The sequence below is a fragment of the Cydia fagiglandana genome, chromosome Z (assembly GCF_963556715.1).
Source record: "Cydia fagiglandana chromosome Z, ilCydFagi1.1, whole genome shotgun sequence".
NCBI classification, from domain to species: Eukaryota; Metazoa; Arthropoda; class Insecta; order Lepidoptera; family Tortricidae; genus Cydia; species Cydia fagiglandana.
The window spans coordinates 20867319-20882289 of NC_085959.1; the positions used below are offsets into that span (position 1 = coordinate 20867319).

The window sequence follows — 14971 nt, forward strand, 5'->3', positions numbered from 1 at the left end:
TTGGTACAGCCCGTATCAAAAGTAGCGGTTCGGACAGAAGTATTCTCTACCATTCTCCGAAAACGTAAAAAACAATTAGACAGTAAAATATTCTTTTTTACGCGATTTGTAGAGATATATCACAAATTAGAAAAGTATTCCATGGTGGCCGATTCTTTTGACGCGTTGTTTCTTATGCTACTATTGATGCTGATTGTACTCTAATGCAGCATTTCCCAAACTATGGGTTACCCATATTCTTAAATATTAGTAAATCAATATAAAATGAACCAAATTCAGGTCATAGATTCCTTAATGTGCGATGAAAGATGAATAAATTTATGGATTTAGTATATACCTAGGCATCGTTAAAACTGACTGTACAATGTACAATAAAAAAATAAATGAAAAACTAGACAACCTATAACGGCTAAGTATAACTTATGGGATGTTTTGTTCAATCGACAAAGATAACTTATTGAAGATATATTAATATTATGATTAGATAAGTTTTGTATAAAATCCTGGTCGTCATTAAGTCATTATATATCGTATTTGTAACTAAAAAAAGAAACAAAAATTAAATGTTACATGTATAAAAGTAAAGTGAATATTTTAAAGTTATAAAACTTATAAACTCACTATTTACGAAATGATTATTTTTAGAAAACATTACCTACTAACTATAATAAACGAAACCACAAACAAATACGTACCTTAACACTTTCAATACCTACCTAATCAATTTCGTTTAGAAGTAAAAAATTGTATCTTGCTAAATTGTATCGATATACTTAGACACTGAAGTTTACCACAAGTATAAGTGTTCACTTTTACACCTTCTCTTTGACTTTTACTTAAGTGCGTTTGAACTGCCGCCTAAACGTTCTTGTATGTCGTAGATAATGTAGATTATTTCTTCATATCAATTAATTTCAGCTTCAACGGTAACGACAACCGCAGCCCTTCCCGCTTGAGATCATACTGTCTCCCTGCAATTAAATAACAAATCATGTTAGGCAAGTCCTTCCCACTTTGTTTATCCTTAAGACGAAATAGGAGCTGAGTTTTAAATATTTTAGGTAAATATACCCGTTTCACTAACGGAAGCCGCTCCTAAAACTAGTGCGATAAGGAAAAGGCGAAAAATCCTGCGTAAAACTCTCAAAAATCGAGGTTTCGTAGTCGACTGTTTCCTCCTCCAAAACTTAACCAATCGTAACCAAATTTGGAAATCTAAATGATTATGAAATTATCTGTGTCGGACCGTATTGCTTTTTTGGCTAATTGATATCAGTTTTGAATACTACGCCTCTCATTGCGGCATAGTCAATGAGGCCAATTTGGCCATTTTTGAAGGGCTATAGCGCCTTAAAAAACAAAAATATCAAAAAAGCAAAACGGTCCGACACAGATATTGACAATATTAATCTGTGTTGAAAAAATCATTGCTCTAGCATCAAAACTCCCGGAGGCAACAGTGGAGTACGTTTGTATGGATAAATGACCACTCCTGTTGGCTGTTAAGTAATAAGAAAAAAATGTCTTGTTTGGATCGGATTGTCAAACCTATCTGGGTTTGTGTTTATGAAATGACTTAAACTCACGTCACATATTCCGCGTTTGCGTTGGTTTCCATAATGTTTGTTTCACCCTGGGGTTGCAAAGCCTCCGCGAATTCCATCTCATCGCTCTTTTTGTTTCTGAAACACAAGTATATCCAACTTCAAAAGGGTAATAGAGTTAGATCAAGAAAAGTCTGCAGCGATTTTGATAGCCCACGCAATGCAAGTGTTATTTACACGTCACAATTTCATAGAATTTTGATTTTTAAAATAACACTTGCACTTCGTGGGCTATGAAACTCGTTGCAGACTTTTCTTGGTCTAACTCTATATATTATTTTGCAGCTCGCTGTAGGTACGTTTAGCCCCTACAGACGAGCAAGAAGGTTTGCAGAGAATTTTAGTGAACTTAGTAAAGATGTAGTGCTTGTTTTTCATCGTATTTGCTCGGAAATGTATTTGTCATGCTACTTCAGTCAACCTAAGTGGTACTTCTTGCACCGAGACTGACTTAAATAGCATGACACGTTCGTAGAGATAGGAACTATTGTTATGTGTCATTCAATGGTTTGTTCGCTTCTGAAACATGCTTTATTTCCTTTTACTAATTTTAAATATTAAGATAATTATTTGGACTCACTTGTCCCTGCTGGGTTTCTGTTCACCACTGCTGGACAAAAAGTTGAAGAAAGAATCCCGGTGACGTCGTACGTTGCCGCGCATAGCCATGTAGTTGCTGTAGTGCTTACGTAACACCTGCTTTACCTGCGGAATAGGTGCAATATACTTTTCATCACACTAGTTAGTAAATATTCTCTTTATTACTTATTCAAAGACGGATGAGAATGTTGCATTTCATCCACAAGAGTGGTATGAGTTGGTACGTCTAGTTGGCTGGCACATTTTTAAGCGATGATTGTGAATGATAACTATTTAAAAGCATTCATTTGAATTTAATTTCTAACGGTTTACTGTTTACTACTTTGGTGTTACTGTTACTGTTTACTGTTACTGTTTACTACTCACGTTGGTGTGTAAAAAAATTAAACCATGGGTCCAAGAAATATAAAATAACAATCATGAATAGGTACGTTCTTCAGGAAAAAGGACGAATGGAAATGTACCTACCTAAGTTTTATTCACATGAGTGTCTAATAAAATATATTTACCTAATTTTGCTTTAGTTTTATTTTTTATCGCTAAAATCTGCCATTTTAAATTGTTGTACCTAAATTTCATATAGCTACCCGATATCACTTCCATAACTTAGAGTAAGATCATAGACCTAGGCACAGAATAAATAATAGTACTACCGTACAGAAAGGAAGCTTCCTACAAAACCGAAGTTTGACAGCGGTTCAGGGTCGAATCATACTATTCCTTTCTAATATATGACACTATCCCTTTCGGCTATTTAGGGTTGTCAAAATTTAAGTGATTATCTTATCTGTGGTCGTGCACGCAAAAGGAAGTCAAGTGGTGCCAACCCTAAAAATTGCTCGGAGCAATGCTGAGCCGAGCGGAGCCGAGTTAGGCCGAAGTCAGGAGCTTCGCACCCCTGACCTAGGATTCGCTCACGCTTGACAGACAGCTTAAGTGTGCGAAAAGGAAGCCATCACGTATATGAACATCCCATGAGTGCGAAAGAGTCAGACTACCAATGAGAAAACGTAACCACTTTTGAGTTTGACGACGGCCGCGGACGGCCAAGAGCGTATCACGGTAATATTCAAATTGAAAAATATACACGGATTAGGACGAAAAGTATTAAATAAAGTAATTCAGTGAAGATGGTGTCTTGTAGTGTGCCGGATTGCAGTGTCACAGGTCCAAATAATCCAAGCAAATACTCATTTCAGAGGATTTATGATATTCCGAGCGAAATTTTCATAGCGATATTTTGTCAAATTAACAGCGTAAAAAGTGTAAGAAGCCGGTTTTATACAGTTTATTATAAGTTTTTCTTCCGTTCCGTGCTAATATTTTATCATATTAGTCAATAATTTAGAATATTTTGTGTAAAAACATAAACTGTTAGTTTACGCTAGGGCTTGACAAAATGTTCATATGACAGTATCGATAACTTGTCGGTATATTAATAGCTATGTAATTATTTCTTCACAAGACATCATTAAGATATTATCTTTTATAACCGACTTCAAATAATAACGATTGTTATACTTTTTTGAAGGTGTTCATGTTTAGCGTGTCATGATAACTTCACTTTCCAACACAGTAAGAGTTACATTAAGATAAGTCTGCAACGATTTTTATGGCAAACGCAGTGCAAGTGTTATTTATACGTCATAATGTCATAGAATTTTAGTGTTTAAAATAACACATTTGAAAAAGTAGTCGATAAAGCAATCAAACATCGACAGATTATTAATATGTTGTAACATGACATCACTATTTTTGATCTCACATAGACAATTTACGCACACACTTGCATTTCATTTTTGGTCACACTTTTGAAGATTGACAGTTGTTCTTTGTCATCTAAATTCTATGAGTAAGATTTAAAACAGGCTGAAGAGCGTGTCAAAGAAGTAAGGTAACTTCACCGAAAGTTGCCGAAAGTGATTTTTATTTTTCTTATGTCAAAATAAAAATATGAAATTTTGGAAGTAGGCAAACTTATGAACAGGGCCTTCTTTGTCACATGTACATTAAACACACACAGTTAAAACATAAGCCTTCTTAGGTAATCGGGTAAAAAAGGCAACATGATATATAGGGAGATACCGCCTTACACTTTATAAGTAGGTACCTACAGGTATTAAAATTGCTGCAGATAAACGTAGATAACAAACATTTGTTACAGACAACCCGTAAATAAGGTACGGCCATATGCGTTGCACGCGCTGTCATTCAATTGATACGTGTCGCAAACACGCGGACTACATAAATCGTAGCATGCTAGGTACTTGATGTAGAATAGTTATTTGTTTTACAAGTTAAAAATAGTTATTAGTATCCGAATAAGCGAAATATTTCAAAATTCAAATACACTTTGCGAGGGTTTAATGACACGATGTGATGGTTAAACAAATGCACGTTTTTCACCACAAAGTGGATTGGCATTTTCCCGAAAAGTCTTCTAAAAATCGGATATAGGTATATTTGGTACCACTGCATTCAGTATGATCCTGAAGTCAAATATCTGAGATAACAAGCGCGCAAGTGGTGGGGGTAGTTACTGTTAGGTCATACATAAAGTCGGCAGTACAAACTATTTCCTTTTCTTTCAAACATACATAGCTTCATTTAAAATCAATTCTACAACTCAACATTTGCATTAGATCACTGATAATCTACACGCCACCTCTGCCTAATACTTAGGCGTGAATGTAAGTAACTCTTATAGGAGTGGCACTAATAGCTTGGTAACACATTGCACTGACTATTTTAAATGGTGCAGTAAGATTTACGAAAAGTCCCCTTGTAACTGTGTCAACGATGATAATGTACTCGAGTGGAGATGGCACAGGATCGAGACAACTGGCACGTACTCGTGTCGAAGGCCAAGACTCATTTTGGGTCGCCGCGCTATTAAGTAAGTTAAGTCGGTAAGGTACTTATGTACCTAAACCAGGCGTGTCTCACTCCGCGATTTCGTCGCATTGTTACAGGTAGCTAAAAGTGCATCCATTCGGCCTCAATTTTGGGGTTTGCGCTGTCGCTACCTAGCGGCCATATATGTGCTGATCGTAACAGACGCGTTTTATTAGAGAGTGAGTCTTCTGTACTTAGTACTATTATTTATTCTGTGCCTAAACTAACAAGATCTAACATTACTTCATGTTATAACGATCCGCATTTTGGTTTGCTAGTAATATGCTAATCGGAAAATAAAATAAAAAATAAATTAATCAAAGTAAATATTTTAAAACATAAACCAAACAATCAAATTATGTACAAACGTTAGTATTTTGAAAGTAACACTCATTTTATACCTTCACTTTTAACAAGTATTTATCTTATGTACTTGGTTCGTACGAGTTTGTGACATAAAAAAAGCTATAACTCCCGTGGGAGTAAAATTGACTTTAGCTCCCGCAGCACTTGCGCGTGAAATAGCACTTTTAGTTACTGCGCAACTGTGATGAAATAATTATGTGAAATGGCTCAGTAAAGCAGAAACGTTGCACAGCTCTACATGCAATACAGACTAGTTGGTGTTTCAAGTTGGAAAAGTTGACACACGAAGTTAAATTTCAGCTTACAAAAGAATGCTATGCACGCATTCTTGAATAGATTAGTGACGGCGACACCGAGTATTCGACAATGACTCTTACAGGTACGTGCTGGCACTCGTTAGGACGCTGAAGTGCCTTGGGGCTCCAGCCTTATTTCAAACATAATGGAGGGAGGCCGCGACTGAGGGTGGACAGAAAAGGCGTGCGAAGGTCAATGTTTACAATGGCAAAAATACTCAATTGGATGTAATTACTGCTATGAATAGGTATCCGACTTTTGTTACATTTTCAATATTTTCTTAGTAGGAGTAAATTCAAGATGTGTGCAATACCGCTGTTTTGACAGAGTTTTAAATTTAGTTAAATACACTTATTAGGACATGAAAAATACAAGTTACACTATCATCAATCCCAAGTTTAGTTACTACTACTTTGTTGTACTAAAGTAAGTTTTTAAAATAACACCGGCTAAGTACGAGTCGGACTCGCGCCCCGTTTGTAAGTACGTTTTGTTTACCTCTCCATTTAGGAAACAATAGATGAGTGCGATGAAGAATCCCTGGAAGGACCTGAGGAAGTGGGTAGTGTAGCTCCACAGGGCGAACTTCCACACGCTGCCGCCGAGCGGCGCCTCCGTCATGTTGATGATGTTAGTGATGCCCAGCAGCGGCAGCAGGACTAGCGCGGCCCGGACCGCTTTCCTAAACACATCAACAATGTTTTTAACACAGTGTAGGTAGGCAGGTATCTTACTTTTCTCAAAAATGGACGGCAAAGTCGACTTTGCCGTCTAAAAAATAGGTTGCGAAGCGCGTAGTTTATGGTCAGTCAAAAATTAAAAAGTTAAAAACATTGCAGTCTCGATTTTGGGACTGCAATGTTGCATACAAATTCCATTATTTGTCGAGTTCCAAACTTTTTAAAAGTTGAAATGACCATATCAAATAAAGGCACAGGCCCATTAAACAGCCAAACAGATGATTAGTACCGCGACTACTTAGATGTCTCAAATAGGTTGGCGTATATTTGGCAGAAAAATACACTTCTATTTTTTATTAAAAAAATAAAAAGGCGGCAAGTGCTTTTTTCTGTCAAAATATATATGCAAGAACGTTGTTTTTGTAAAATATTTCTATGATATTTATATTTCTTGCACCATTTTTGAGAAAAGCACTATATATGACTCGGCTGGAAGGCTACTTGCTGGCTTCGGATTCAATTAAACGGACTCCCAAGGTCGTCCGTTTAAAACGAATCCTCAGCCTGCAAGTAGCTACTTCCGAGCCTCGACAATAATGTACTATTGTCCAAATTAACCACGGAACTTTATTACCTATCGTTCAAATGGTCATTTCTAGTTAAAGTTGTAACGGTGTTCCCCCAACCAGCATTTTAAATATTGGAATTTTGAGACAGAATTATAAATCTTCTAAAATCCTTTTATCATATTCTACAAAAGTAAAAAAAGTATTAGGACCTAAACCATAAATTGTATAAATAGGTACTAACCTGATTTTTTCTAATTCTGAACTCTCGCTACTTCTTAATTTAACAATAAGCACCTTCATTATATTCAATAAAAACACCAGATTTATCTGAAAAGAAATACGAATACATATTATACCGACTAAATTATAAGCGGATGATTATGGTAGGTGTTTAAATTCTGAAATTGTTGAATCTTGTATTACACAAAACTACAGGTTACCTTTCTGCCTTTACTAATACTAGGTATGAACCATGTTTTACTGTTTTGTCGATGCAAATTACGGCGGCTAAAGTTGACAATATCTTAGAAATAAGGACTAATCATATAAAAATTAGCTCATTCAACTTTTTTATGAGATGAAAACATCGGTCCGGAGATTATATGTAATTGCATTTAAAATTTCCATAGCAATACAAGCGTGTAACATTTTAACAAAATATTTATCGTAGTTAAGGTAGGTAATAAATGTAATTATGTGACGTTGCATTAATATATGTCTGACCCGAATAATTACCTCCTGACCTGAATAAGTTTCTCTCGTCGAGCCAATTCCAGGAAGGGATGCACTTTACAGAATTCAGTAAATATAGGTATTACGAGTATATAGATGGGAATGAAAGTACTTGTGCGGTTAGTGAAGGTCTACGCGGTAAACGTAAAATCGTGTCACGCTAGGCAGCCGTGTCAGCCGCAGAAACCCCCGTTGCGCACCATTTTCCGGGAACCGTAAGCTACCACTGTATGTTTACCGCTCGTGCCACAACTGTATGTTTTCCGTTATATCAACGCAAAGCACTAACAATGACCTATGATAATAAATGAATTCAGAACTCGGCGATATTAATAATATTTAGACACTGATTACGAAAGTGACTCATTTCTAAAAGCACATAAAGTTAGTATACTATAACTATAGTATACTTACGCCGTAGAAAGTAGCTTACTAAGCATCGAACAGCACTTACATTTATTTGTTATATAAATAGTCTGCAGTGTAGCGTTGCGGACAGAGTTACGCTGAATGAGTTAAATGGAAAGGGTGTCGTAGTACGTAACCATATTTTATCGCATTTAAAATACCCAACTTACGTTGTCTGCTGGGAAACACTTATTTTTCAATTATGTATTTAAAAATATGGCTTTATACACAAAATTATATAAAGAGCTAAAAGGTTAGTTGGCCATAACTCGTCTCTTGTTCGTGCACGGGGTAAATAAACAATAAACATACCAGTATAACTCCCAACCGCGGTCCTTGCATAATCCAATAAAGCGGAGAGAAATTATATCCATACCAACAACTGGAACAAAACATAGGATTTTGTAAGTAATAGCGGAAGGTATTTAGTTTTCCACAATTATTCTAGTACAATTTTGTAATTCAAATATAGGGGTAAACCCCTATGTTCACGAACACAGGGGTTGAAATTGCATTGCAACCAAAAAAGTTAACAATATCTTAGTTAACTTTAGATACTTGCGCAACAACAGATAGTTACTCACGTGTTGACTCTTTCGCCCTTATAGTGCAGTGCAGTCATCGCAGCCCAAACTGCCGTCAGAATAACGGGCAACCCCCATCCGGTGGCGTAGTACACCACGTGAGAAATGCCTTCCCGTAAAGCATTCGCCGTTACAACGTTGTGCAGATATAGCCCCTCGATGAACATCCACATGAACATCACTGTGATGGCATATTCCAGGAGAATGTACGAGCTTTCACATAGGTAGGGCTGAAACCAAGAGAATCGTGGTATTGTGAAATTAAATTGTAGAGATAGACCGTAAAAAGTCTGCAGCGATTTTGGTAGCCCACGCAGTGCAAGTGTCATTTTAAACGTCAAATTTCTATGAAATTATGACGTTTACATAACACTTACACTGCGTGGGCTATCAAATCCGCTGCAGACTTTTATTGGTGCGACTATATGTTCATTTAACAATCATTCACTTAACATTTAAAAAATAGTAAAGACAACATTTATAAAAGGTATTTAGATGCTGTTATAGTTTTATTTAGATGAATTCGCCAAATTAAAATGTTATAAAGCTGAAAAGTGCTCGCAAAGCAAGTGCTTTGAAAGTTGGCACAGATACGAAAATTCAGCACCTATTGTTATCGAAAAAGCAGTCGAATCTATCTAGTTCCACGTAATCGTGCGGTACTTTTGATATTGGTACTGCAGAGCACTCGAGTGTCCACTCTGAGTTGTGTGCTAGCCTCGAAAGTTGCCCAAGTTCTTGTGGATGGAAACAAGTAAATTGAACTTAGCAACATCTCAAGCGTACTCGAAACTTTTTCAATAGCAGGTACCTATATTAAATTAATGCGTGTTTGAGCAGTCATCGTGCTTCAACTTCAAATTATACTTCACAACCACTTCTCAACGTACTGTAGAAATCTAACGATTTGATCTTATTAGATACTCTCGATACAGCTATATATGAAACTTTTATGAAACAAGACGCTAAATCAATACTTTATTTAACGCTGTCTGTGTTGTTATTAAATATCTATCTTCAATAAGCAGTTTAGTACCTACCTACCTACCGCCATCCAGTTATAGAGAGAATTATATTATGATTTAATACCCGTTCGCTCCAAGATGACCATCGGCGACCGTTAGGTATATGATAATTTAACGTCTCAGGTACAATTATTAGTACCTACCTACTGTCGACAAAAAAAATTGTACCTAATTTATTTTAAATGGTCTTTTTTATTTAGTTAATACAATTTTTGTGATTGTATTAAATATAAGACCTAATAAGTATAATAGTTGTAAAGCTGTGGCAGCAGAGGGGGTGATGCGTGAAAGCAGGCCAGGAGGTAACGGCAACGGCAAACCTGTAGCGAACAGGTAGTAGTATAATATCCAGTTGTTGTTTTATCTGAAGTGGGACTCTGTCCATCGGTCGTCTTTCTCTAAATATTTACTAATTTAATTGATGGCGCTCTCTTGTTGGACCTTTTTATTTAGGTACTTACTAGAGGTGTGCGCCGATGGCAAAATCATCGGCGGCGGCGTCCGATGATTTTTTGACCGGCGGCGGCGGCGTGATCGGCGTGAAATCGGCGTGGCATAATTTTTGATACTGCATGAGAACGTGGCTCTTTCGTGGCTCTACATTAAAGCCTTCTGAGTATTTACTAGGCTATCCAAAGCATATTATGTGTGTTTTCTAAATTATTGCCGAAAATTATATCCCGGCATGTCACTTGGCAACCATTTATTACCAATACCTACCTAATGGTTACCAACGGTATGTTTAAATATTAAATTAAAAAGGATACTTTAAAACGCATCATTTTATTTTAGTATTTTTACTTACTTTTAAGCGAAATACAAATAAAACAAAAAAAAATCTTTAAGTTGCCTTAAATAAATAAATAAATAAATATTGGGGACATCTTACACAGATCAACCTAGCCCCAAACTAAGCAAAGCTTGTACTATGGGTGCTAGGCGACGATATATATACTTATATAGATAAATACATACTTATATACATAGAAAACACCCATGACTCATGAACAAATATTAGTGTTCATCACACAAATAAATGCCCTTACTGGGATTCGAACCCAGGACCATCGGCTTAGCAGGCAGGGTCACTACCCACTAGGCCAGACCGGTCGTCAAAAATAGCAGGCCTTAGCCTTAAATCTATATTGACTTTTCCCAGCCGCTGTCGCCTCACTTAGGATTTGTTACGATATAATGATGAAAACTTTACATTTGTCTGAACTGAAGTTTAACAGAAAACTATGTAAGACTAAAGATATCGTCGTTTTCGAAAGTAAACTTATCTGGCCGGTTGATTCGCTCAACATCAGAATGTCTTTGGAGTGTCCCGTTTTATAGAATATTAAGGTCTACTTTGTTTTCTTTACTCCTAGCTTAGTGAAGATATTTGGTGATTTAAGTTCCTATAAGTAGGTATCGTTGTTTAGGTATAGCTTATTACGAAGCTTTAACCTGACTTTTATAATTTTGATTGAAATATATATTACTAAGTAAAAGAAGCTGATGATCACCATAAAATGACTAAGAATTGATCGTGTGTATTTTTAAATGAAATTGTACATTATGTGATAAATAAATCAAATCATATCTATCATGACATTGATGTCTTGTTGATGATCCTCATGCGTGTCACCAGAATCATACGAGAAATCATAAAATACGCAATTACAGCTTGCTGGAGATTCTAAGAAGAAAATAGCATGTTTATGTCCTAGGATATGAACCTGCTATTTTCTTGACTTTAGTTCACTGATTAAATTGACAATAAAGAGACTATTGATGTAAAACAAAATGCGTTCTACAAAAAAGCTGTGCGATGAAATATCAAATAATAACCTGAGATCCAGAAACAAGATCTTGTTTAAATTAACGCTAAATCGTTATCACAGCTAACACCGCAACAACAAAAATTATGCTAATATGCTTCACTGGCAAATAATAAGCGAAAAAGCATAAGGATCTTTAAATTATACCTCTGACACTATCTACTCACTACGCAACATGGAATAAGACACGATAGGTATCAAAATTTCCCACGCCGATTATACGCCGGTCAAATATATCGGCGGCGGCGGCGTGGAAAAATCGTCGGCGGCGGCGGCGCGGCGGCGCGGCGCACATGTCTAGTACTTACCTATTTAGAAAATGCAGACCTTTTCCAAGTTTTAGGAACCATAAATTGTTAAATTTTGTGAGTAGGTAACTTATTTTTAGCATATTTTAGACACTGATTTCCCACCTAAATATGACATTCTCAGTGTGGGTATTCTTACCATATTGTCGATGCCCTTGAGAGCGGCGGTGTCGTTGTCGGCGCGGTCGGCGCGCCAGCTGCGCACGAGTGCCTGGTCGATGTACACCGTCAGCCTGATCAACACTTGCAGCACCATGGCTATGAACAGGCTCTTGTGGATCCGTGTGCGGTTGTTCCGCAAAGATCTGTGGCAGCAAGGGGAATGGAAATACTGACGGAATCATTTAAAATTAACAAAGTAGCTAGTAAATATTCTGATATTAGCAAGGTAGGTAATCCAGACTCATCAATGAATTTTCATATCAACACATATACCTACCCACAATTTTTTTTTATCGTATGAATAGATATAAACGCAACCGTACTTTATTTAGGTTAAAAACTTTCGAGTAAATCCGTGTTTTTTCTAAGACTTTCTTCATACCGATTTAAAAAAGTAGAAGGCATGCAGATAGATATAAGAATACTTACGAAAATTAGGCTTATACCTACTTAAATCGTATACTCAACAAATTTCTGACCCATTTAGGTACGAGTCCCGGGAGCTGGCACTTTTGTTAAAATTTTAAGCGCCACTTGCACCATCCCACTAACCCGGGGTCAACCGGTTAAATCGTTAACCCAGTGCCAAATTGTACTGGCAACCATGGTAACAACATGTTTAACCAGTTAACCCCGGGTTAGTGAATGGTGCAAGTGGCCCTAATACATGTATTTACATCAAGTTACATTATGGTTCGGCTAATACATACATATGTATCTACAAATGCCTTAGTTGCAATGCCACGCTGTCACGTTCCGGCCTGAGGGCAGCTGTACTTATTAAAATGTTTTACATGTCAGTAAAACATTTTAATAGTAAATCTGCCTGAGGGCCGGCTATGAGGGCGGGCCGGTTATCCGACCATGGCATTGAAATGAGTACCAGTCAATACGCTACTAACCTGTAGTATGAAAAAATAAAAAGAGACACCACCAACGCGACGAGAGATATACTGAAGCCAGCGATTTCCATGTATCTAGTGCGCAGCGCTATTTCGAATTTTAGCTGGAAAAAGATAATATCATTAGCGCTGTAGTGTATATCATAGACGTTTTCTTGAAATGTTTAATTAAAATTTCTAAGTATTGCTCTAGCAGAGGAGATATGTTTAAAATGATCCTCTGAAGGAATATTTACCTTAAATCATGATATATATTCCCATGAATGGAGAAATAAGCTTATAGTGCTGTCTTCACACATAGGTAGATAACGACCTATCTATTAGATTTCTAGTGAGAGTATAACTTATAGCATTAGATTGATATAAGTTATAAACAGGATTTGTCTATGTCTTGACTAGTTTTATATCAACAAACTAAATTTTAGAAAAGTAACATTGACAATACGTAAACTAGGTAAGTCAAATCCTAAACTTTAATTACATCCCGCGATCTAGAAATTGGCACCCACGGCTTTTTTTTCGGCGAAAACAACCACGACGAATATCCTAAAATTCCTAAATATTGAACTTGATTCCTAAATATTGAAATTGAGGTCACATTTATGTTTTTGATGGGATTTATAATTACGGCTGCTGAAAACTCTACCAAGTTGCCGACTTTTTAAACACAAGTAGAAAGTTATCATTATTCCTCAAATACTGTAGGTACAGTCAGCAGCAGAAGTTGCTAAGCGGGCGAGGTGTTCAAAATGATCTTGACGCGACTTTATTGTTCAGAGAATACGAGCCTGTCAAGGTAATTTTTAACACCTCGCCCGCTTAGCAACTTCTGCTGCTGACTGTATGTAGTATGTAAGTATTTTATGAATAACTTTAACCTTTTGAACGCCAATGACCGATATATCCGCACCGCAGTTTCAACGCCAAAGACTGTTTAATCGGTCATAGACCACAGAGCAACATAGACCTACGTGCATATGCATAAAATTCAATTTCAGTTATGACACTTCGTTGACGTGGCGTCCGAGTGACTGCTTTTGTGTTTGGCTCGGCGTCGAAAAGGTTAAAAATAGCTATAATATTTGTCTAAATGTCTAAATTAAATTAAATTTTCACTTTGACAGGAAACGGTCGCATGTCGGATTCACGAGACGGACGACATGGTTAGAATTTATACGTGTACTCTTCGAAGGCCGCAAAAATATGTGACACGCTCTTATGGCTCTACAAATAAAATCGTATCAGATATTTTTGCGGCCTTCGTTGTGTAACATATTATTGCAGGTAAACCTATACAACGAGGGATCATGACAGCTCAAGAGATATTTTCAGATAGATCTTCACTACCTTATTGAATCTATGAAATAAGATAAGTAACCTGTGCAACGTGTTCATTGTCGTAGACTTTGACGAAGAGGTTCTGAACTTCTTGCGGGAAGCAGGGGGTGTAGTTGGTCCACCCCACCGCGCTCGCCTCGCTGGGCCGGCGGCCCTGCCACAGCCCGCTCGGTTCGCACTGGCGGTACGCGAAACCTACCGATATACGCAAAAATAAATATATTTTTACTACTTACTTAGTATATTAGTAGTACACAATAGACTCCCGGATTCAATAGTAGTTGCCAAAAGCGTCAGTATTTAAAAACAAATTAAAAAATTGGTTAGTCGAGCAAGCGTTCTACGACCATAAAGAGTTCTTTAAAATTTTAGGAACTAAGGTAGATGTGATATATTAATTAAATACAACCTACATTATGTAGTGACAATTCATGCTTAAATATAATCTTTATACAGTGTATAAAATGTGACATGTAATTTATATTATCAATAAATATTATGATTATGATTTTATGATTATTTTTTACTCGTAGTTAGGTACAAATAGTTACCCTATTTTACTAGTAGTTATCATTGAAAACAACTACAGTAGAAGATCACTAATCCGAAAGGGCAAATAAAATTAACTAACAAATAAATTAAAGATTTAAGCTAGTTACTAATTTCGTTTAGTAG

General features: G+C 36.6%; 1 protein-coding gene across 1 annotated transcript; it reads right to left on the reverse strand.

The window, feature by feature from the left end:
* Positions 1–985: 985 nt before the first annotated feature.
* Positions 986–14467, reverse strand: LOC134678382 (PDF receptor-like). The gene is made up of 9 exons (XM_063536935.1): positions 14337–14467; positions 12959–13062; positions 12034–12199; positions 8736–8965; positions 8464–8533; positions 7253–7338; positions 6261–6444; positions 2185–2309; positions 986–1682 (listed from the first exon to the last, which is right to left on the reverse strand). Exons 2-9 carry the CDS (start codon positions 13027–13029, stop codon positions 1583–1585), a joined length of 1032 nt encoding a protein of 343 aa, XP_063393005.1. The 5' UTR covers positions 13030–13062; positions 14337–14467; the 3' UTR covers positions 986–1582.
* Positions 14468–14971: the final 504 nt, after the last annotated feature.

Coding starts and splice junctions, on each gene's coding strand:
- LOC134678382 (XM_063536935.1), bottom strand. CDS start 13,029: ATGGAAATCGCTGGCTTCAGTATATCTCTCGTCGCGTTGGTGGTGTCT. Junction 8,966..12,033: donor TCAAGGGCATCGACAATATG/GTAAGAATACCC, acceptor TCTTGGTTTCAG/CCCTACCTATGTGAAAGCTC. Junction 1,683..2,184: donor CAGAAACCCAGCAGGGACAA/GTGAGTCCAAAT, acceptor CTTGTGTTTCAG/AAACAAAAAGAGCGATGAGA.